This window comes from Athene noctua, chromosome 5 (assembly GCF_965140245.1).
Source record: "Athene noctua chromosome 5, bAthNoc1.hap1.1, whole genome shotgun sequence".
NCBI lineage: Eukaryota > Metazoa > Chordata > Aves > Strigiformes > Strigidae > Athene > Athene noctua.
In genome coordinates this window covers 59,133,357-59,155,878 of record NC_134041.1, presented here as the reverse complement: position 1 = coordinate 59,155,878, position 22,522 = coordinate 59,133,357, and the positions used below count along the sequence as shown (strand labels likewise).

Below are 22,522 nucleotides of genomic sequence, written 5' to 3'. Positions count from 1 at the left end.
CCCAATATTCTTCAACATGGTTAAAATGTTACAATCACTGACATTTTCAGACTACAATGAACATCAAAATAGTGGAGCACCTTTGGGATCCTATGGTCTGAGTAACTGTGAAGGAAGCAGAAGTTACTGTACAAAGAATGGCTGCTTGAAGAAAAAAACAGAACAAGTAACATAAAATCAGACATCTGAGAAGCCTGATTAATCAAAGATACCAGTAAATTGAGTAGATTAGTAAAATGATTTACCAGCAACCTTGATAGGAGAAATTGAGAGCAAATTCTGTGACTGCTATTGTGTGAAGAGCCATACAGTATGAATTATTTAATATCTGCCAGCAAATGTTTCTTTCTTTTTTTTTAATTATGCCTCAAGTTATAGTATAGAAAACTGCAACATCTAGCACTATTAGATAAGTCCGATAGTAAATACCTTAATAAGTAAAATATACTTAGTACTCATACAATAATTTATTTTTAGATCACTAAAGAGCTCTGAGTACTCTCTAAACATTAATTAATTAATCTTCAATATTCCCATGTCATCAGTAAGGTTAATTTTATCATTCCTAAGTATTCCGTTAGAAAACTTAAAGCAGAAGAATGATTTGCTATGTTCCAACCATCTATTTAGAAGCAAAACCAAAATTACCTGCATTAATATATTTAGCAATATATTTATACCTGACCATTTGGCTCTTTGTGCTTTGGGGAGGGGGGAAGAGGAGACTTGCAGGAATATTAACAGATTTTGTTTCTGAGAGAAAACATTAGGACACAGAAAATTTGGGCAGAGTTCTCTCATAAGAACATTCATATTGGTTATGCTAAACATTATGTTCCAAAACAATGTTTATTTTTTCTCAAGTCTATTTTATAACTGAATATTGTAAAAGAGTTTTAGGACTTCACATGAAAAATAATTTGTCCTTCATGTTAACCACTAAAAATGTCATAACAATGACTTTTGATAAATACTGCCCTGGAAATTAATGTTAAAAAGACTCAGACTTTCAGCAGAACAGATCCTTAAAGGTATCTTCTAGGTCTGGAAGTGTATTTGAAGAGCTCCATCTTATTATTTTCTTGCTTCTTGTCTAATAAACAGTCTTTTAGAAAAAAGCATTTGCTAAAATTGGAAAAGAATATAGCTAAGGATTGTTTTGATGATAACATAGAAAGATAAAGTTGTTAAATGAGCAACGATTCTCTCAAGCTCCGAAATCATATGAGCTTTCTATATTATTAACTATGGCCTTAGCACGTAAAAACTGTTACAGGAAATTTTTAGTTATACTAAAAAATAAAGGATATAAGAGGATGGAAGACACTTGACTCACTTTATGCACTCAGTCTCGGACATGCTGAAAATACTGATAGCCAATTGATAATGATTGCTAGATCATAACTGATAACATTCTCTACTCATTATTTCAAAGACAGTTCTATATCCTCACGCAGAGGATAAATACATTTAAGGTTTTATTTCTGTAGAAATGACCATTAGTATACAAAGAAATAGTCACTGATTCAGTTAAAGTCTTCAAATTATTAATATAATATTTGAGAATATCTGAGGAAACTGAGAAAATGTTCTGATTTAGATCATCTGTGAAACCAATTACATAATTCCATATATATATACACATATATGCTTCCTGTATATTTTAAAGAGGGCTTGTGGTTTTTTCTCTTTGTTCATCATTCCCACCCTTGCTTTGTTATTTTAGAAAAAGTAAGTTTTTAACATATCAAGAGGTGTAAAGAGATGTTTTTTTACCAAAACATGAGTGAGCTTCAACTTACATGGAAGTATCAATGAAAGAAAGCCTGGGGTAGTAATAGATCACTTTCAGCCTCACAATAAATTTCAGAGGGTCACTAGAATTTCAGTGACATATACAGGATGATGATTTTTTACATCAGAAAGATCTGTAGCCATATAAGTGGCCACATGTGGCCATATATGTGGTCATATATAAGCATTCATCCTGAAAGTGAAATTGCATTAAATAAGGGAAAGCTGAAACAACATATGGCCCTGGGTTATACAAGCCCAGGTTCTGCAAGGCCTATTTCTGTCACCTTTATTCTTCGTTAGTATTTAACAAGCAAGTACATCTGAAGACAATATGGGAAGTTCTGGCCACCTGTAGACAACAGTAGTTTTGCTATTATTTGCTATAAGCACCTAAAATAGCCTTAGGTACTCCATACTTTAGAGATAATCTGAATTATTTATCAATAAACTACAGCTTTTTAGGTAATGCTACACCTTTGAGACTGAAAAAATAGAGCTAACATTCAATTTTCCCCAGTAATGTCAAGCATTCTGGACAGGACAACTTTGCTTAAAAAAAGAGAGGGATTGTTAATTACCTTTAACAGAGACTTTTCCTTTATTGTCAAGAAACCTTTCAGGTGCTTTTAAAAAAAATGGTAATGAAATTAGATACATGATGATTTTATAATTTAGATGAATATTATGAAAGTTATTATGCATAAAGACTGAACATCTGTTAAAGTGATCCCGAACTAAAATTCTTACCATCAGGATTCCAGCTCTCTACATTAGATTATTTAGAAAATAATTATTGCTGCAGGTTTTACACGTAACAAATTCCAAGTCCCAACCTGAACTTGTCCAAATGTTTTTGATTTGGGAAGATGAGAAGGGGCTCTAACTATAAAGAGAGCAGTCAGCTATGAAAATTTTCAGATCAGATTAATCTGAAAGTTGCTATTTGATGGTATCTTCATGCCTTGACATATCTTGAATTTGGCCTTGTTTTAAGATATAATTTTAATAGTGGCAACATACAGATAACCATTTTTTTTGTATAGGTAAACTAGCATTTCATTACATTTCATAGGAATGTAATGAATGGAAACAAGTATCCTAAGGTGTTACTTGTATGTGCACAAAATTGATTTTAATAGTTTCAAGACTTTATATAAATATACAAGTACAGAAAGGAAGTGAAGTAGTGAACTCATGCTACCATGGACAGTCTATCTCATATTCTGAACAGTAATTCATAGCTGCTGATTTTCCCTCAGCAGAATCCAAGGACTGAGGGGGTGGAGGTGGAATCCTGACAATCAGAATTTCACTGAGGCTTACTTTCCAGAACAGCACTTACTCATTTATTTTTCATTTAACATAAATCACATTAGGGGTAAAACAGGCCACTCAACATTTTCTGACTCTAAGAAAGACTTCAAAAGTTAAATTGGAGAACAGGGTTTAAAAAAAAATTGGCTTTTCATGAAGCAGTCATAATGTGACAGTTGATAAAAGATCTCATCTGGTGTACAGTGGTCATTATTAACAAGTTTGCACTTGACAAAAATGAACAAAATGTAGTTATCAGAAATATGCTATTTTTATACCTTTCAAATAGAAAGCTGTAACAGTTATTCTGAAACTTTGGTTTGAGATGTGTTGGCAAACTTCTGGTATTGAACTGTGGCCATTATATAAGTATTTTTATTTATTTTATTATTATATGACTTTACTAATTTGCATGCAGTTAGGGACCCTGGGAGGAGAAAGATACTTTAGAAAAAACATTCTCAGAGTGAATGAAAATGATGAATGATCCCAAGACGAACATGCTTTTCTTGTACAATAAAATAACATTTTTAACTGTTAACACAATAAAATGGTTGATAGCTATTTGCCCATCTTCAATGTTGCAATAAAATATTTTAATCCCTTTAAAACTCATACCTGCTTTTCAAGAATCTGTCAAACTCCAGCCGAGATACAGAGGAATGTCATTCCTTATGAGTGAATACAGTCAAAACTGTTCTACAAGACTACATGGTCTTTCTGTGTACAGGGTTTCCAGTACATTCACAAAACACACACTGTATATTTCTTATGTGAAATGTTTAGGCTGAGGATGGTACAGAGTTTGGAATATAATCCAGACAAGTGGTTCTTTCCTTTTCATAAGTGTATGCATTACATAAACCAGTTCCATCAGTTTATATTCATTTGAACAGATGAATTTTAAAAGTGACAGAAAGGGTTGTTTCCAAAAGACCATTTTTTTCACTATGTTAAGTAGCACTGATTAAAAGTTCCCAACAGAAGCTTTAAAAAGGAATTTTTAAAGTTTTAAGAGATAAGAGGTCAGAATAGGCAATGAAAGTCACAAGATTGTGATGGCATTATTTTAGGATAATAATCTTATTTTAAGATATGAAAATACTAAAACAATCATGCCAGCATAAGAAATAATTATACCATAATTCATAAGTGCATAATTTATCAAAACAATAGAGCTGTCATGGTTAGATGCAACCTAATATTCCTGTATAAGATATAACTACATACTGTACAATCGTTCCTTTTTATAGTTATTTTTACATTTATTCCTCATCCAAATTAAGCTGAGTAGTTCTATGTATGAATGGCATTACGAAATAAACACAACTCACAACAGGGTTTTATTACCGCTACTGCACCACCATGGCATGCAAGTAACTATGTAGTCAACTATAAACAGTAAAATGTCATCATCTTCCTGAAATAAAAAGAACATGAAAAATACAGATATAGTAGTAAACATCAATTTTCTTTTTATATCTTTCATATTTACCAAAAATCTATCATTACACGAGGCATTTATACCTCTGTATCACTCTCCTGTACTAGTATGGTGGCAAGTTCAGAGTTGAGAAACTATACTTTCAACAAGCTTGTACAAAACTACAGCTTCATATTATACTGCTGTCAACGTGTAATGTGTAAATGAGAACATGACATGTCTACTACCTACCCCTTAGCGTTCTCTTACTCTTTTGTATATTCATGAATTTTGAGTAAATAAAAAGACTGAGGGGCACTAAAGCTGTTTGTTAGGTTATCTGTTATGGTGACTGAGCCCCCAAAAGACTAATGTCCTAAAGAAAGGAAACTATTTCATCTGGGTTTTGTTGCTGAGTACTGACTGTGTGAGGTTCCATATTGGATGCTGGATTTGAGAACCACTGTTGGAAGCAACTTGGATTTGTAATTTTTTTGTTGTTGTTGTAATGCAGGGTAATTCCTTAACTGGTGTGAAAGTGAGAATGAGATTAAATTCTGCAGCTGGGAGGAAAAAAAACATCCATACTTTATTAAAAAAAGAGTTTAAGTGCTGACTGGGATCCATTTCTTCTGCTTGGAGGTCAGGACAATATATAGATACTAGCAAACTTCCATACTGAAATGGGAGCAGGTAGAATAACAGCAAGTTAAACTCTCCTTAGATGTGCAATCTTGGAGACTCTCTTTGAAAAAAAGCAAACTTTATTGCAGAAGAAGCTTTTCCATGCTCATTTAATTTCACTAATCAGTTAGCTGGCATGGAGGACCCACATGCACTCCTTGTAAAATATATTTTTCAAAATTCAGAATAGACTCTTAGGTACAGAAACACGCAAGCCCACCCATCAGTCTGCTGCAGCCCAGATTATATTTCTGAGGCTTTTGCAAGGGAAAAAAAAAAATCATGAAATGCTCAAATCAAGTTTTTTGATGGCATTATCTTTCAAATATTACATGTGGTATTCTCAGGTTATACCTATGCTAAATTCAAAAGCTGCCTACCTCTTTTGGGCAATGATAAAAGAACACCTAAATCCAAATGATCCTTTTTAGTTCTTCTTACTGGAAAGAAATGTTAATGCTGATTACAAGGAAAGAACTGTACAATTCTCATTGTTACATTAAGCTATACAAAAATGTCCTTTAGTTGCCTGAAATTTGCTTAATTTTCAATTATACAATTTCCTTCTACATTACAAAACAATGTACAGTTTTTCCTAGTTCTGTTCAAGAATTTTCCCTGCTCTGATATGTTCAGGATTAAGAATACTAGGTATTTTGTTGATATCAGGATCCACTCTTTTTTATTAAAGCTCATCAAACATACTCATACCTACCATAAGTTTGTTCTGCTTTGGGGTATAGTAGGCTGTGTGACTATAACAGAGCACAGTACCTCACATGTTCATTCATAGATTTGCCTCCATAAAAACTGAGGCTGTAGTAGAGCTTTCAATGGAAGCCATTTAAAAAGAAAACATTACAGAATATACAATTGTAGTTTTTGAATCTCAGACACAAGTTCCTTGACGTGTTGAAAGATGATGTTTTCGATTTCTGACTCCTGAACTCTTATCTTTACAGTCCGCAGGCTTCTGTTGTGAAATGTCTATCAGTGCACTTGCAATTGCAAGACCTGTAAGATAAATAAAGGAAAAACAAAATTTAATGCTCAGCTTCCCTGAGAAGAGTTCCAGAGCAGTGTAATGGTTCCTTTCATGCCAAGTTTTTGTACTTTCCCAGAAGTGATCAGTTTTATTTCAGAGTCAGATAACAAGTTCTCACTTTCTAAGATGCTACCTGGTAACAGTCAAGAAACAGGAAGAAAAAAAATGCAGTTGACACTAAACTGGAAATCAGGAGAACTGATGGTTTGCTGAAAATCAGAAAATAAAAGGGAAATGGAGACCACAGTTGAGATAGAATTGCATCCTTGAATATTTCCCTTTGTAATACATATGCCTCCCTAATTTGGGAATAACCAGAGGATTATCAGAGGAATGCATGGATTGGTGAACAGTGAAGCATGACAGTGTTGGCCTGGATAAATTCTAAATGTTGTCAACTCACCAAAACCCTTTTTCTCTGATTCTGGTTATGTTGTTGATATTTCATGACCTGTTATAATCTTAACAGGGTATTACAGAGGGCATGGACAGGCACGCTTAGGAAATGAGTAGTTTAGGAATTTACTCTTCCATTTGCTTGTTACTGCATACTTGCAAAATTACTGACTTCTGATGAAATGCTGTGATTGACAACACACTTAATACATGGTAGCTCTGAATTTTTAAATTCACACAGGCGCTACTGCAATGAAATGGATTAGGAGTATTCACATCCTTTGTATGTTTTACTGCACCAGAGATGCAATAAAACTATGACACATCTGCAAAAGCACATCTATATTCCCATAATGTAGGTAAAGATGGTGCTAGTTCTCCATACTGCCCAATACATTGCAATCTCTAACCAATAACAGTACTGCTCCACAAAGAAACCTTCAAAAATACTTTTTACCATGTTTAACGGGCAGTCTCTATTTTTTAAGTGAGGCCAATATCAAACTCCATTTATCTACCACAGAATCCAATTTTGCAATATTTTTCATGCATTTCCTCATTACAACACTCATCTACTAAGAAACTGTGAAAAAACACAAGTTGTTTCTACAGGCTTCTTCCTTAATACATGATATACTGTCAGATTTGGTTCAGGTTTCCAGCATCCTGAAAAAATGCTATTGCACACTGTAACACTACCTTTCTTACTTCACAAAAATGTTGCAAGAATTAATTAATGTGCATACAGCTTTTTGAGAATGCATGGCACTATACTGTGAAACGCTAAGTACAATTATCATTGCTACATTTCAGGATATGTAAGAGTCAAGATTAATTAAGTCATTTTTCTCACATACACATATATTTCCTGGCATGAGCTAGTGATGCCTTAAATTGGACTTTGATAAATTAAATTTCTGAAATCTTTGAGGCACCTTTAAAGTATCAGCACTACCTGGTATTAGCAAATTCAGGGATAAAACCTAAATAACAATTTAATGGTTGCTTACATGTGATCCTGTCTTTAACAGCTAGTCTTAGGGAATATGCTAAATGGAAAGAACATTATTAGGAAAACAGCTTTTCCATTTTTTATAAGACATTTTAAAATAAACTTGGATGTATGATGCTAACTTCACTTTACATAACAATTAACAAAAGGGAAGAACTATTTCCTTCAAATCTAATGCTGCATACTGGGATATATTGGCAATGCTGTTAGAGTTCCATTAAAATCGGGTCACTACAGAAGATCATTTTTCAAAACGTCACACAAATCATCTGATGAAATTCATTTATTATGTTCTCTACGCCCAGCATAGTTCCTTGTTATCAAAGCAATACAATTAACTGGGGGAACAATTCATTATTTCAGACTGGCAGTCTAAAGGAATTTCATTTACCAAGTCAAGCTGATGCACAGACACTGCAAGCAAACAGAATTTACATCAAAATACAACAGAAGATTTGATAAAAATGCTGTGGCTTACATATTCATTAAAAGGAAAAAAACCCAACATTCCCTTTATTTTACAGGTGTTGTATGTAAACAACAAATGTGAATACATTTATAGTCATTAAAGTTGAAACTGTAAACCGTATAGTGCTCTATATCTGTTACCTCAGTTCACAACTTATTACATTTACCTGTCTTCCCTTAATGCTGCCATTTACCTCTCATCCAAACTGGCATTATCGAAACCAGCACATGGTCTCTGGTTGCTTCTGACTCTTGAGTAAGGTGGCAGAAAGGAAGAGTGGAGTCAGTGAGCATCCCACATGGAGAATCAATGGGTCACCTCTAATAGTCTGATTTCTGGAAACTCAAGCCTAGCTGCAGAACCAGACCTATTTTTAAGTTTAGTTTGTTTTTCTGCTAAATGTGATAGAAATAACCTGACCTAGTTTTATGCAGCTAAAACAACCTCTAGCTTGTTTTAAGGGTATGTATGGGAAGATCATTAAGAAGTGAGCCCAGTCAAATACATAAGTGGAAAGTATATTTTTGTAAGTGATAATTGCATCCACAATGAGAAAAATACCAGAGAAAGCAATATGAACTTGGTTATCTTTAGCAGAACTATTGTCTTTCCTAATGGAAGTTAAATGGTAATAGTTTATTCTCAGGAAGTAAGTGTCTAATCATAAAATTACTGGTGTGTGAATTTTTTGTCTTTTTTTTTTTTTTTTTTTACAATTATGCAAAACAATTAATAAGTACAGGAATAAAATACAGCACATCAAATGAAATTGCCTTGATAAGTGCATTCCCGATTTATATACAAACAGCACTTTAATTCTGCATTTGAACAAAAGCATCTGAAAAAGTCATTCATTTTGAGATGCTCTCCTCCCAGTCTCTGTAAAAACAGGCAGTACTATATATTTTAATTTCGCAGCAAAACAGCTTCATTAGGCGTGAAAGGTTAATTGCAGGTTTAAGTGCAGTTCAGGGAACAATGCACGGGTCTGTAGTGAATAGCACAGACTGCTACAGGAAGGCTGAGTGCTATAAACTGTTTGCCCTGCTGAAATGTTTTACTACCTCATTTACTAACTGTCTTCTTTTACTGCTTGTATTTGTAGTTCTTCTAAACCTTTAATAGCTACAGTTTTATTTCACTGTAATCAGATTTAAATGGAAATACCCATGCTGGGATGTTTAAACATTTTTCCTCTGATTGTATACAGCTACATTTGAACTGATGTAAGACTACACTATCTCTCAAAGTAGGAAAAAAACTCACATTGAAAAAGTTGGTCTTACATGATGGTGTGCATATTTAAAACCTTTTTTCCTCCTCGTTCATTTTAATGAGAAATGCATTGAGTTCTGACTATCCCCTTTGTTAAAAGTAAGGAAACAAAGAATGACCTCAGATTCATGGTTAGGCAGGTAACTGAAAATGTTTTTTTCAATTTAAATATGAATTATTCAGAGATAACATTTGGATAGATGTCTTCATTTGATTAAATTCTACACATTTTCATTGCTACACAGAATCAGAACATTCAGTAAGCTGAAGACAATAAAATAACTACAACTCAGGTAGATCAATTAGATTTGTTTGACATTTTAACCAAAATTATAGTCATTGCTTAAGGTGACCTTAAGCAATGAAAATAAAAAGACAGCTGCCATACAGAGACTTAAACAGAAAAGACTGGGTAAACACTATACTATTAAAGTAACAGCTTCACCCTTCAGCGCCCAGCAGTCTTTGTTACTTCCATTTGTTGATTCTTTAACAACGTGTTACAGTACATGCTCACCTAATAGTGGAGAGAGTCCTTTTATCATAAAGGATCTGTTATTCGAAGTCCAATGACCATGAGTATCTGTACAAATGGATCTAAGCAGTTTGAAGACATACTGAGTAAGTGATGACAATTGCAGACTCTTGTGCCTCATGAAGATGACCATAGCACACAGTGAAGCCAGTGAAGACAATTGCAGGCTCATCAATAAAACTACCAGTAATTATGTAGGGAATTTTAAGGAGTTCTTTCATTTATCATTAATTCGAGTCTATGAAGAACTGTTTTGTAAATACACAATGTACACTGTGTGTATAAATGATATTTATATACAAAATTACCTTGATAATAATAACGCAGTTTTATATTATCAATTTCTTAATTCGATAAAGCAGATCATATTCACCTTTATGGATGCATACCAGGACTACATACATTTATTCTTCATAGGAAATATTTATGTCAGCTATAGTGTTTATAATGGCAGAGGAACATAACCGTCAACAAGGTTGTTACTAGGCAAGTGTTTCTGAGTACCCATTGAAAAAATTCTCTCACTTTCTATGAGACATTGTGTTAGGAATGCTCTTATTCAGTTTAGTTGTTTGTTAAATTTTTCATGATTCTATGGTACTTCCTATACTTTTCCTGTTTTCTCAACCAAACTTTCTCTGAGTGGACTAGCTCATAATTAATTTTCATGACTAAAAAGGCCAGAAGGTAATTTGTGATACACACTCGTGTGCTATAGATCAAGTCGTGTCAGGACATAAACAAAAGGCACATAAAATGGAACCAGAACAAAATTTGGGATTCAAAGGCACGGTCCAAGAAGATGAGACCCTCTATAGTCAGACAGGAGAAGCCTCACATTCACAATCGGGGACTTCAAGCACCCTAATATCTGTTGGAGGGACAACACAGCAGGACATAAGCTATCCAGGAGGTTCCTGGACTGCACTGATGATAACTTCCTTCTCCCAGTGATGGAGGAGCCAGTGAGGAGACGTGCTATGCTGAACCTTGTTCTCACTAACAAGGAGGGGCTGGTGGGGAAGGGGAAGCTCAAGGGCAGCCTTGGCTGCAGTGACCATGAAATGGTGGAGTTCAAGATCCTTCAGGCAGCGAGGAGAGCACACACCAAGCTCGCTGCCCTGGACTTCAGGTGAGCAGACTTTGGCCTCTTCAGGGATCTGCTTGGCAGAGCACCATGGGATAAAGTTCTGGAGGCAAGAGGGGCCCAAGAAAGTTGGTTAATATCCAAGTGGATCACCTCCTTCAAGCTCATCCCAACAAAGAGGAAAGTCAGATGAAAACACCAGGAGGCCTGCATGGATGAACAAGCTGGACAAGCTCAAACCCAAAAAGGAAGCCTACAGAGGGTGGAAGCAAGGACAGATATCCTGGGAGGAATACAGACAAAGTATCTGAACAGCTGGGATCAGGTTAGGAAGGCTAAAGCCCTGATGGAATTAAATCTGGCCAGGGATGTCAAGGACAACAAGAAGAGCTTCTGTAGGTACATTGGTGATAAAAGAAAGACTAGGGAAAAAGTGGGCCCTCTCTGGAAGGAAATGGGAGACCTGGTTACCCAGGATATGGAGAAGGCTGAGGTACTCAACAGCTTTTTTGCCTCAGTCTTCACCAGCAAGTGCTCCAGCCACACCGCCCCAGTCGCAGAAGGCAAAGGCAGGAACTGGGGGAATGAAGAAACACTCACTGTAGAAGATCAGGTTTGAGACCATCTAAGGAACCTGAAAGTGCTCCAGGTCCATGGAACCTGATGAGATGTATCCGTGGGTCCTGAGGGAACGGGCAGGTGAAGTGGCTGAGCCACTATCTAACATATTTGAGAAGCAGTGGCAGTTCAGTGAAGTCTCACTGACTGGAAAAGGGGAAACATAACCCCTGGAGGAGAGGGAGAGGAGAGGGAGAGGAGAGGGAGAGGAGAGGGAGAGGAGAGGAGAGGGAGAGGAGAGGGAGAGGAGAGGAGAGGAGAGGAGAGGAGAGGAGAGGAGAGGAGAGGAGAGGAGAGGAGAGGAGAGGAGAGGAGAGGAGAGGAGAGGAGAGGAGAGGAGAGGAGAGGGGAGGGGAGGGGAGGGGAGGGGAGGGGAGGGGAGGGGAGGGGAGGGGAGGGGAGGGGAGGGGAGGGGAGGGGAGGGGAGGGGGAAGAGAAGAGAGAAGAGAAGAGAAGAGAAGAGAAGAGAAGAGAAGAGAAGAGAAGAGAAGAGAAGAGAAGAGAAGAGAAGAGAAGAGAAGAGAAGAGAAGAGAAGAGAAGAGAAGAGAAGAGAAGAGAAGAGAAGAGAAGAGAAGAGAAGAGAAGAGAAGAGAAGAGAAGAGAAGAGAGAAGAGGAAAGAGAAAAGTCTCTGGGGGGAATCTTCTAGTTGCCACAGTACTTAAAGGGGCTACAGGAAAGATGGGGTGGGATTCTTCATCAGGGAGTGTAGGGATAGAATGAGAAGTAACGGGTTTAGACTGAAAGAGGGCCAATTTAGATTAGATATTAGGAAGAAATTCTTCCCTGTGAGGGTGGTGAGGCACTGAAACAGGTTGCCCAGAGAAGCTGTAGATGCCCCCTCCCTGGAAGGGTTCAAGGTCAGGTTGGATGGGGCTTTGCATGGCAGTGGAGTTGGAACTAGATGATCTTTAAGGTCCCTTCCAACCCAAACCATTCTATGATTCTGTGATCCACAAAACCTCCTAACCATGAATAAAGCTGATACTCAAGTGCTTACTTTCCAGGATTAAAATTAAGAGTCAAATGAAGTTCAAGACTGTACATTGCTAGAGCAACCACTGTATCTCACAACCTAACTAAGTTCATTTCAAAGTCACAAAATAGATAAATCTTTCCTTCATGTGTATCTGAGGGTCCCAATCTGGCAGGTGTGCCTAGACAATATCCAGAGATCACAGACTTAAGCCACAGAGAAAAACAATCATAAGCAACTGCCAAGAAGAATATGTATCTTCATAACCTGTCATATTGAATGTTTTTTTTATTTGAATTAGATTTTTTTTAAAAGGACAGACTGACGGCACCTCAAAATCACAGTCTTTTTATGGTCTTCTCTTCCTGTTTGGTACATGATGTGCATTTTAAGTTGACACCTCTCTTACTATGAGAAAGATACATTAAACAAACTGAACTAACTAGGAAATTACTTTGGGTAAGTATCTCCATTTTTTTCAGTGATAATTTTTACTAGATGGGAAGACAGCCAAGAGTCCAGGAGGTAGTTTTCCTTTTCTTATGCATATAACTTAATTAAATAAGTAAAATATGAGACAGAGCTTAAACCATAACAATAATAAACTAAATAATGATAGTGTGGAATTAAATAGCCACACACTAGTAGGGAGGAGATGTCATGCTCCACTGTATTATACCCTTGGTATTTAGTAATAACAGGTATCAATAAGGGGTTAAGAAATTCCTGTTCCCAGAATAGACTTATAAATTACTTGCTGTCAACTTGTGGGAAATGCAGACTATACAATACAGGATCTTTTACAAAATGTTCAGCCTTTCCTAATTTTTCTCATTTTGAAAAGGAAATGGCCCTACACATTTGTATGAAATATTTGTGCTCCAAGGGGCCGGTAGTGATTTTTTTCTTTTATATGGTCAGGCAGTTTCTCTTGCCCTTTCAGTGTGAGATATCTGTGGTTTAGTCTGTAATCCAGGTCTGTACAACATCTGGTGCCTTTAAACTATCCAGCCTGCCAGTGGCTAAGAGACAGCCTGGGCGGTTTGGTCTCTCTGCTGTGGACGGGCAGGGATTGAGTATGCACTTTGGGATAGTTCTTGTCTGTTCAGCAGGGCAAATGAACATTGTATTGATGACCAGGACCTAGTGAGGAATTAGAGACATTATGGGATTGGTAAAATCTAATGTTGATTAACTGAAGATTTTTTCTCCCATCCTTTTCTCAACTCAAGCCATCCCAGAACACAAGAATCACAAAATCATAGAATCATTTAGGTAGGAAAAGACCCTTAAGTTCATGAACTCCAATCGCTAACCTAACACTGCCAAGCCCACCACTAAACCATGTCCTAAGCACCACATTTACATGTCTTTTACAGACCTCCAGGGATGGTGACTCAACCACTTTGGGCAGCCTGCTCCAATGCCTGATAACTACTTTGGTGAAGAAATTTTTCCCAATATCCAATCTAAACCTCCCCTGGCACAAATTGAGGCCATTTCCTATCGTCCTATCGATTGTTACTTGGGAGAAGAGACGGACATCCACCTCGCTACAATCTCCTTTTAGATGGTTGTAGAGAGTGATAAAGTCTCCTCTTAGTCTCCTTTTCTCCACGCTAACCAAACCCAGTTCTCTCAGCTCCTCCTTCACTGATTACTTTTAAGAGGAGCTAATATGAGATTATTGCATTTCGCTGGACTGTATCATCTGTATTGTCAGACCTGTACACCAATCCAACCTGTGCACCCTGCCCAGGGAAGGCAGCGCAGATGGAAGCAGAAATGCACTGTCTTAACAATTGGAAGAGGAAGACTGAGATAATGGCTGACCTGAGCCAGGAGAGGACCTCTCATCTGAAACTGCATAAGGATGACAGGCAGGGAATGCTAAGTCATGGTGGGTCTTGAATATGAATAATGATATTTGAAGCAATAGAAAAAGGGAGTGCATGAAGCTACTAGAAATTATTTCTGTGATAAAAAAAAAAAAAAAAAGGTCAAGAAGATGATCTGAAATAAACATGGTTAAGACAGTAGTTGTTCAGTGTGGCAGAAATTCAGAAGTAGGCTGCAGAGATCCTGGGCAAGGGCTTTTGTTTTGGTGATGCAGAGAGAAGATGGTGTTTTGGAGAGGCTGCAGCAACAGAATTGAGCAAGACTATGCACTCTGGTGGTGAGGAAGCAAAGGAATGACAAAGATTACTTGGGCAAGACTAGAGGGACAGAAAGGGTAATAGTGTCCTTAACATAGACTCAAGGGAAAACCATGGAATACAAACAAATATGAAGAAATGTAAAACATTGTGGGAATGAAAAATAAGCTATGTAAAGCTGGTCTGTAACCTAACCTGTTGGTGAAGGGTAATCCAAAACCAGGTGTATGGAATACATACTTCCATTAAAGTCAAATACATGTATTTTCTATAAAAAAAGGAAGAAGTTGAACTACAGATACTTTCCCAAGATCTCTGACACCTTGCTTTGCCAGAAAATCTTTAATTTTTAATGCATGCCTTAAGCTATGATGGTTAAACAACATTACTAGGTAGATTATCTATTTCTTGGACCCTATTCCTTGGGGCTCCCTGGTAAAGCTTGTCACAGATTTATCCAGTGATGTTAAGAATATGACTGACTCCAAAAATTAAAAAAATAATAAGAAAAGATTTGTAGTTGACTGCTGAGTCTGAAGACAAAACTTTCTTCTCAAAAACTCTTATTGACTCACTTCAGATATTACAATAGGCTTGAGAAATCGTTACATTTTGACTAGTTTAGTAATAGCTCCTAAAGCTGCAATACTTATCCGTACTAAATTTCAATTAATAAAGCAGGCATCACATTTAGCCAGAAAATATATTAATATCACAGAATAGCAGAGCTAAGAGAATTAAAGCATCTTGATGTTTCTAGCTAAGAACTTTTACTTTGGTAGTAGTTACAGACATGTGATCCATTGTTAGACCATTATTTTATTCCATTATTGTAATTTTTGGACCTTGGTCCGCAAATAGTAATTACAGAAATCTGATAATGCCCCTAACTGTTCCATTGTCTTTTTCAACATGGCGTATTTTGTACAAAATGATGGCAGATTTTTGTGTGCAATTTTTTTTTTCCCTTTTACATTAAAAAATAAGCGACCAGTAATTACTGCATGAAAAAATATCCATGTGATCAGACTTTCTCTGCCCTGCATTTCTTCAGTGTAAATTGTGGAGACTCAAACAGGTATATCAGTAGCAAAATATGTTTACATTATTAAGGGAAAAAAAGCAAATGTATAGGTTACATAACATTTTCAGAAAGCTATCAATCAAGTGCATGAATTGCAAATCACCTGTAATTCACAAAATTATTGTTATTTTATGTTTTTAGCAAATCAAGGTCTTTGGTTTTTAACTGATAGCTATTAAAAATACCTAAAAAGGAATAATCTTCTTAGAATATGTACAAACCTCATGCAGATTAATTCCTTGATGCTCTCCCACTGCATATTACACATCATGTGTTAAAATGCAAGTAATTACACAGGTTTCAAAAATGGACAGTAATATTTGAAACATTTGGATTTCTTACGCACAAACTATTACATTTTCAGTTTGATTACATCTCCTTTCCAGTGAATCATTTATCCATGTTATGAAAAACATTTCTATTCTTGTGATGTTGTGCAGCCGTTTAATTTGTTTTCAAGAAAATCACTATAAACTAATTTGCTACTCTGCAAGAATTTGGTGAGATGCATTAATCATGCCAGAATCTAATTTGGTCTTGTAAACCTATTTCTGTAGAAGAGAAAAAAATCTTCTTGGAGTACTAAAGAAACACTCTTTTCACTTATTTTTAGCAATACCTGGGTTAATACAAACAAAATTATAATTGGTTTTGTTTACAAGTCAGTATCACAGCTGTGACCCAGTTGGGGTTAGTTTATGAACCTCTCCATAGTAATTAGACACATTTGGATTGCAAAAGCCTCCCTCCAAACCAGTACACTTGAGGTTATTTGTACAGCATTATTTTACTCTTTGTCTCTATCTTCAGTAATCACCCTTTACTGGGATTGTGCATACCAATGAGAGAAAAATGAAGATATGAAAAGTGCAAAAAATGGTGAGCTTGAGTTATAACATTTTTAAAAGCTTTTTACCCACATCCGTTCATGCAGTTGGCCTCTTTAGCACTGAGACGAAAGCTAAAGCCTTACTAAACATCGTGAGTAGCATCAATACCTGTGAGACAGATTATCATTTGTAGAAACAGAATGTGCTCAACCCTCCACTAGTACAACTGTCGAACAACTGCTGAACTATCTTTTCATGTAATTAAGTAGTCAGAGTATCTGCACACGTGTGTGTGCATATATGTGCATGGGTATGTGTAAAACAGAAGGTTTGAACATGAGTGAACAATCAGGAGTCCTGAACAGTTAGAAGGTGAGGAGGCGGAGGCACCACCAGGGTTTGCTGCCCTCCAGAGGGGCCTTACTTGCAGAGAGTGATTTAAAGCAGGTCTCTTCCTGTCTGTAGAGGAAGTCTGGGGTGATTAACCTCACCAGGTGAAATTCAGTTTTTGTGAACACCTCCCTAATGTTCCATCTGGGTCCTAATGTATATTGTCAAGATTTGCAGCTTTACTACTCTTCTTCTCAAGACAAAACACACAACCTTAAAGACAATAGGTTCAAGGGCCCGAGAGGGGCCAATTCTGCCCCTCACCAGAGATAAAACAATTCTACTTACATTATCATCTACTTTTAAGGAAAAAGATTAGAGCAATAACCCTCAAAGATGCTGTTTCTAACTCTTGCACCTTTATTTTGCCGGTGCTGATCTTTTTTTCCAATGTCAAAAATTTTATTTAAACCAGAAAGTGACGAATATGTTCATACAAACAAATTATTATAGTTCATCAGAAACTGAATAGGATTGCAGCTTAATCAGAAGTAGGCATGATACCTGCAGTGCTTTTCCATAATGTATTTTCACTCATAAGTTTTGCTTTCCAAGGCTGATGAAGCACTGGACTTGTTTTCCATTTCCAACATACCACTGTAATATATCATCTCTCTAACCACTATTTGGCTTGTAATTTGGTTCTGGCCAAATAACAATGCCAGTTTTTCAGTATTCTGCTGATTTCCACAATTAGATATTCAGTACATCCCCAGCTACATAGCCAGCAGTCACTCTGACAAAACAAATGATCTTGGGAGTGTAACACAGAATTAAGTCAACAAGACAGAAACCGTGCTCAGAATTTTGAACCATATTTTTAAATATTACTAAAGTGACAACTTCAGGGTCCTCAGGATCACTAATGTAAGGGTATTTATAATGTCAGTACCTATTAATACCTGAGAATAAGGAAAAAGAAAAAAAAAAAAAGACACAGATGCTATCAATATAGCATATAGCTGTTGGTGACTCCAACAGCTTATACAGAACATTGATTTTTATTAATTCTAGCAGAAAAGCTTGGTAAAAGGTTGAAAAGCTCAAACCATTAAAAACCATTTAAAAACACGAAGTTTTTATACAAATGGCCCTACCAGAATCCTGGTCAGAACCGAAAGAGAATAATTCTGAATGGAATTCCAGTATATACAGGAAAGCTATAGAGCTACTCATTTATTCTTTACTGAATCTTCTATATTACACTGAACACACTATATTATAACTTTAACGGGCAAAATGACACACACAGACCTGGTTATTGTAAAAATGTATGAAATTGGGGTTCCATTTCAAACACTGCATGTTCATTATTGATTACATACACTTGGTCCTGAATATAAATATCAGTAAAATTATAGTAGCAGAGCACTGTTTCTGTTTGTGTGACATATGCAGGTAGAGCAAATGCCTGAAACTGCAGATAATACTACTATGACTGTGTATCATTGAAAACATATTATGTGCCCTAAGCATGCTTCCTGGTTTGGAGAGCTAAAACCAGAAAACTGACAGTAGATAGTCATAGCTTGTTTCCTAGCTTTATGTTTACTCACACTCCAACAAGTAGCACTTTGTCCCATTTATCAGTTCCATTAAAAAAACCTGAAAGAACTATTCTGGTACAAAGATTACCAAACTATAACTTCTACCATTTAAAACACTCCTCTAGATGCCCCTTTGCATCTAAAGGATGTAACTGCAGAAACCTGAGAAAGATCCTCCTGACATACTAAATTCAGGCTCAGTGTTTCTCCTCTCAGGAACAGCAACCACAAGAGATACAGGAGCTGTGAAATAGTCCTCTCTTGGGATCAGATTCGGTATAAATCTCAGCCTGATTTGCATACCACCTTTTTATACAGCAAAGTAAAATCTGTCACTCATTTCCCATTGAACAGGACTCCTGCCACTAAATGGATATGAAAGTATAAGGTAGAAACCAAGTGAAAGATACAGTCCAGAAATTCTCATAAGTCCATTTCCCAAGAATTTCAGCTCCCAGAAGATGCACTCAATGAAAATCAGCCTCCAGATACTGAAGACTTACTGCAGCAGCGCTCCCTCATCACTAGTCATGGCAGTAAGAAATGGCAGAAATGAAACCAGAGAGAAGATGATGTGGCAAGAGATAAACTCTGCTTGGAGCTTTCCAGCATCAGGATGATTCTCTGAGACAACAGGCAAAATTCAGAGCATTTCTGTGCATTGTTCTTCACAATATTTTCATTAAAAACTGATGTGCTGTATGAAACGCCATGCTGGCTTTGTATTTCCAGGATGTGATTAGGAGCTAGTTTTCACTGACGTATTTTCAAGAACTTTTTACTATGTGATGAACGAGAAACAAACCTTCAGCAGGACGTTAGAATTCCCTCACTGCAATACTGCTAAATCTCCCATCTGTTTTTGAAAAGCAGAAATTATGTTGAGTCTTCTATTTTCTACTTAACTGCTGACCTTTTCCCTATCTATTTTTTCCCATATGCTTTTTGATCACATGTGGAAAACTTAGCTTCAGTTCTCTCATTTCCTGATTTTCTATATTCCAATTATACTTTAATGGCTATACATACAGTGATGATGATACAAGAGTGTGTTGTGAATGAAATCTGTTTTGTACTATCCCAGCTTGTGAGAACTGCTACAAGTTGAGTTGCTTTCTTCCGTAGCCTCTGAAGTGCCTTCTATAATATAATAATATAATAAACCCTGAATCTGCTCTTCCCTTTGCAATACGACCCAGCATTCTGTTTCCCATAATGCTGCTACATTAAGTTTTGCAACTATAAATAATTATCCTAAGTTATAAAGCTCAAATATAAAACTTTAAAGCAATACCATTAGACACCATACACTTGAGACTCTGAAGCAGCCATAAGCAAACATTGATTTTCATAAAGAACAAAAAAGAAGGTGATAATGAAAAGCATCGTTCCTACTTAGGATTAGTTCATCAAAAGCTTGCTGCAAGCTTGGGTGCAAAGAATGGAAACAGTAGGCAATCAGTGGCAAACTGAACCTTGTTTCAAACAGGTGGGACACCATGTTTTATGATCTCTATCTTAAAAGGTGAGGGGGAAAAAAACCAGTTGTGGGAATGGGATTTGACAACGTGTGAGGTTCAGAAAGAGAAGGTATTATTCCCCAAAAGGGGAAGTGTCAGAGACGAGAGGGAATTATCTAAATTCTGTAAGGCTTGTGTTCAGATGTGTGAACTTGTGTGTTGATTTTTGTTTGTTCTGTCTTGTCTGGACAAGGATCCAGTATAATGACAGTGCATTATTTAGGATTCCTGGCTTTTTCCTACAATGTTTTTCATTCCCTTCCTTCCAAATAGTCCTCCATTTTCCATTCTTATTTTTGTTTCTTGTTCTTGTTAAACTCTATTCCCCACACTATTTAACTGCCTTTACAAAGTACTTATTTTTCTCTACATAGACTTCCAATGATCAGAAATTCTCTTTGTGAATCTGATGTTAGTTACTAAGACCACTCTAATTTCCTTCTACATTCGTTCATCTCTTTGGATTGTACTAGTGTGAGAAGGTGGTGGTATGGCAGGTTTTAAAAGCTGCAAACATCTTAATAATCATTTATATTATTTGTATTTCTCCTGACTTCTCATTTTAGTGGGCACTTCTTTTCCAAGAAAAATACACACATCCACTATTTACAAAGATAAAAATAACTGTTCACATTTGAACTATGAGCTAATTATTTCTTTAAGAGCAATGAAGTAGATTGTGAATAATCTAAATACAGCTAGCCTTTTTCATTATTTGAGTCCCACATATGCTTTAAGAACAATATTTATATCCAAGATTTTAAAAGCTGTGTGCTAACCCGTGCACATTTTTAATGTAACTTTTCATCTTTGATGTGTTTAACTGTACTTTCACTACTCATGCTGCAAAAAGGACGGGAATGTTTTAGTGACTGGGATGGCCTCAAGGAGACAGCTATCCTTAATGACCGTGTCAGATGTGCATGAAGGTGCTGAAGGTCCACAGAGGCTCAGGCAATGTGGTTTGAGTCCTCTTCAGCTCCACTGAGATGGATTTCAGGGGGAAGGAACTAGGGAATTAGGGCCAGGAGGCTCTTGCAGGAACAAGCAGCCTTTAGGGTGAGGTACATCATTGTTGTGCTCTGCTGAAGCTTCTTCATATGCTCAGTAATTTAGACAATTGGGTGCTTCATCTAGGATGAAGTCACGATGCAGTCTTTACATTTCATCATTCATTCTTACTCTGACTTTGTATTTACTGAGGTAAAATCAACCTATTGCCCTGAAACTTTCCTCTTCTCTTCCATACCAGCAATTGCATTAGGTCCAGACAATGAGAATTTTTTAGGGAAAAAAATGTTTAACCATATATGAGTCTGATAAGAGATCTAAAGCTCAGTAGGAGAAATCTGGCCCCCAAAATTGGAGGCCTGACTTAAACATTTTCACACATGGTTGGGTTTTTTTTTCCAAAAATCTAGCATTTTCAGGTCATATTTTAGAGTTTTCATTTACAAAAATCAATGTCTACTGACCTTTCCAAAGTGGCTTAAATATGAAGACAAGAGATGTGTCCAGGGAGGAAAAATACTATTAGAATTCTGAGCCTGTTATCTCCAAAGTGCTACACACAAATTAACTAATGCATGCTAATACAGTGATTAGGTAGTTTGCCTAGGTTTAGTGCAATGACTGTTTCCTAATGCCATCATTCAATGAGAGATGGTTTGGTATCACACTGAAGCCAGGACAGCTCTTCCCGAAGCATAATGAGCTTAACATTTGTGTATTCCCCACGCAAAATAATGTAAGTCTGTTTAGAGTACTCTGATTATTTGCAAAAGACAACTACTTTTGGAGAAACATTCTGAAATCAAGATATGCTTTGAGTTACTGAAAGATTGCAATACTAGGCAGAACGATAATGGATTATTGTTGGCTAGGTGGGATGAAGATGGAGCTAAAGACATTTCGTCTGGGATGACTACTGTGTTCTGCATAAATTTCATAGGCGTTGACCCCTCACAGCATCTTCTCAGGAGTGAAGAGCTCAGAAAGTACTTAGAGGTAAGTACTATCCCCTCTGTGGGGCTGTCCCTTCCCTACTCCTTTGGGGAAAAAAGAAACAGACCAAACAGACTTTGTCTGTGGGCTTCCCAAAGGACCACACTCCATGGACGGCTGCATGACATGTACAATCCCAGCGTTTGTAGGCTAGATTAGGTACCTGTTTGTACACCTCTCAATGTAATGAGGTCTCAAGCCACAGTCAGGCCTCTGAAAGCCTCAAGAATATAAATAAAAATAACAAGGATTAGTAATAAATAGAAATTAAACTGCTAACATCACAGGTATCCATGAAGCTTTGGAATGACCACAAGCAAGCTGGCACAATATCACTGGTGCGATATATACTGAAACAGCT

At 36.7% G+C, this 22,522-nt stretch overlaps 1 protein-coding gene across 5 annotated transcripts in view; it reads right to left on the bottom strand.

The window, feature by feature from the left end:
- Nucleotides 1–2,348: 2,348 nt before the first annotated feature.
- The window catches only part of ATRNL1 (attractin like 1), a 520,660-nt gene continuing 500,486 nt past the window's right edge, over nucleotides 2,349–22,522 (bottom strand). For 4 of the 5 annotated variants that reach the window (XM_074907805.1, XM_074907804.1, XM_074907808.1 and 1 more), the window contains one exon: nucleotides 2,350–6,232. In XM_074907805.1, the coding sequence (XP_074763906.1) occupies nucleotides 6,108–6,232 (125 nt within the window). In that variant the 3' untranslated portion in view covers nucleotides 2,350–6,107. Of the gene's footprint in view, nucleotides 6,233–22,522 lie in introns of all 5 variants that reach the window. The other variant, XM_074907807.1, reaches the window with a different exon arrangement.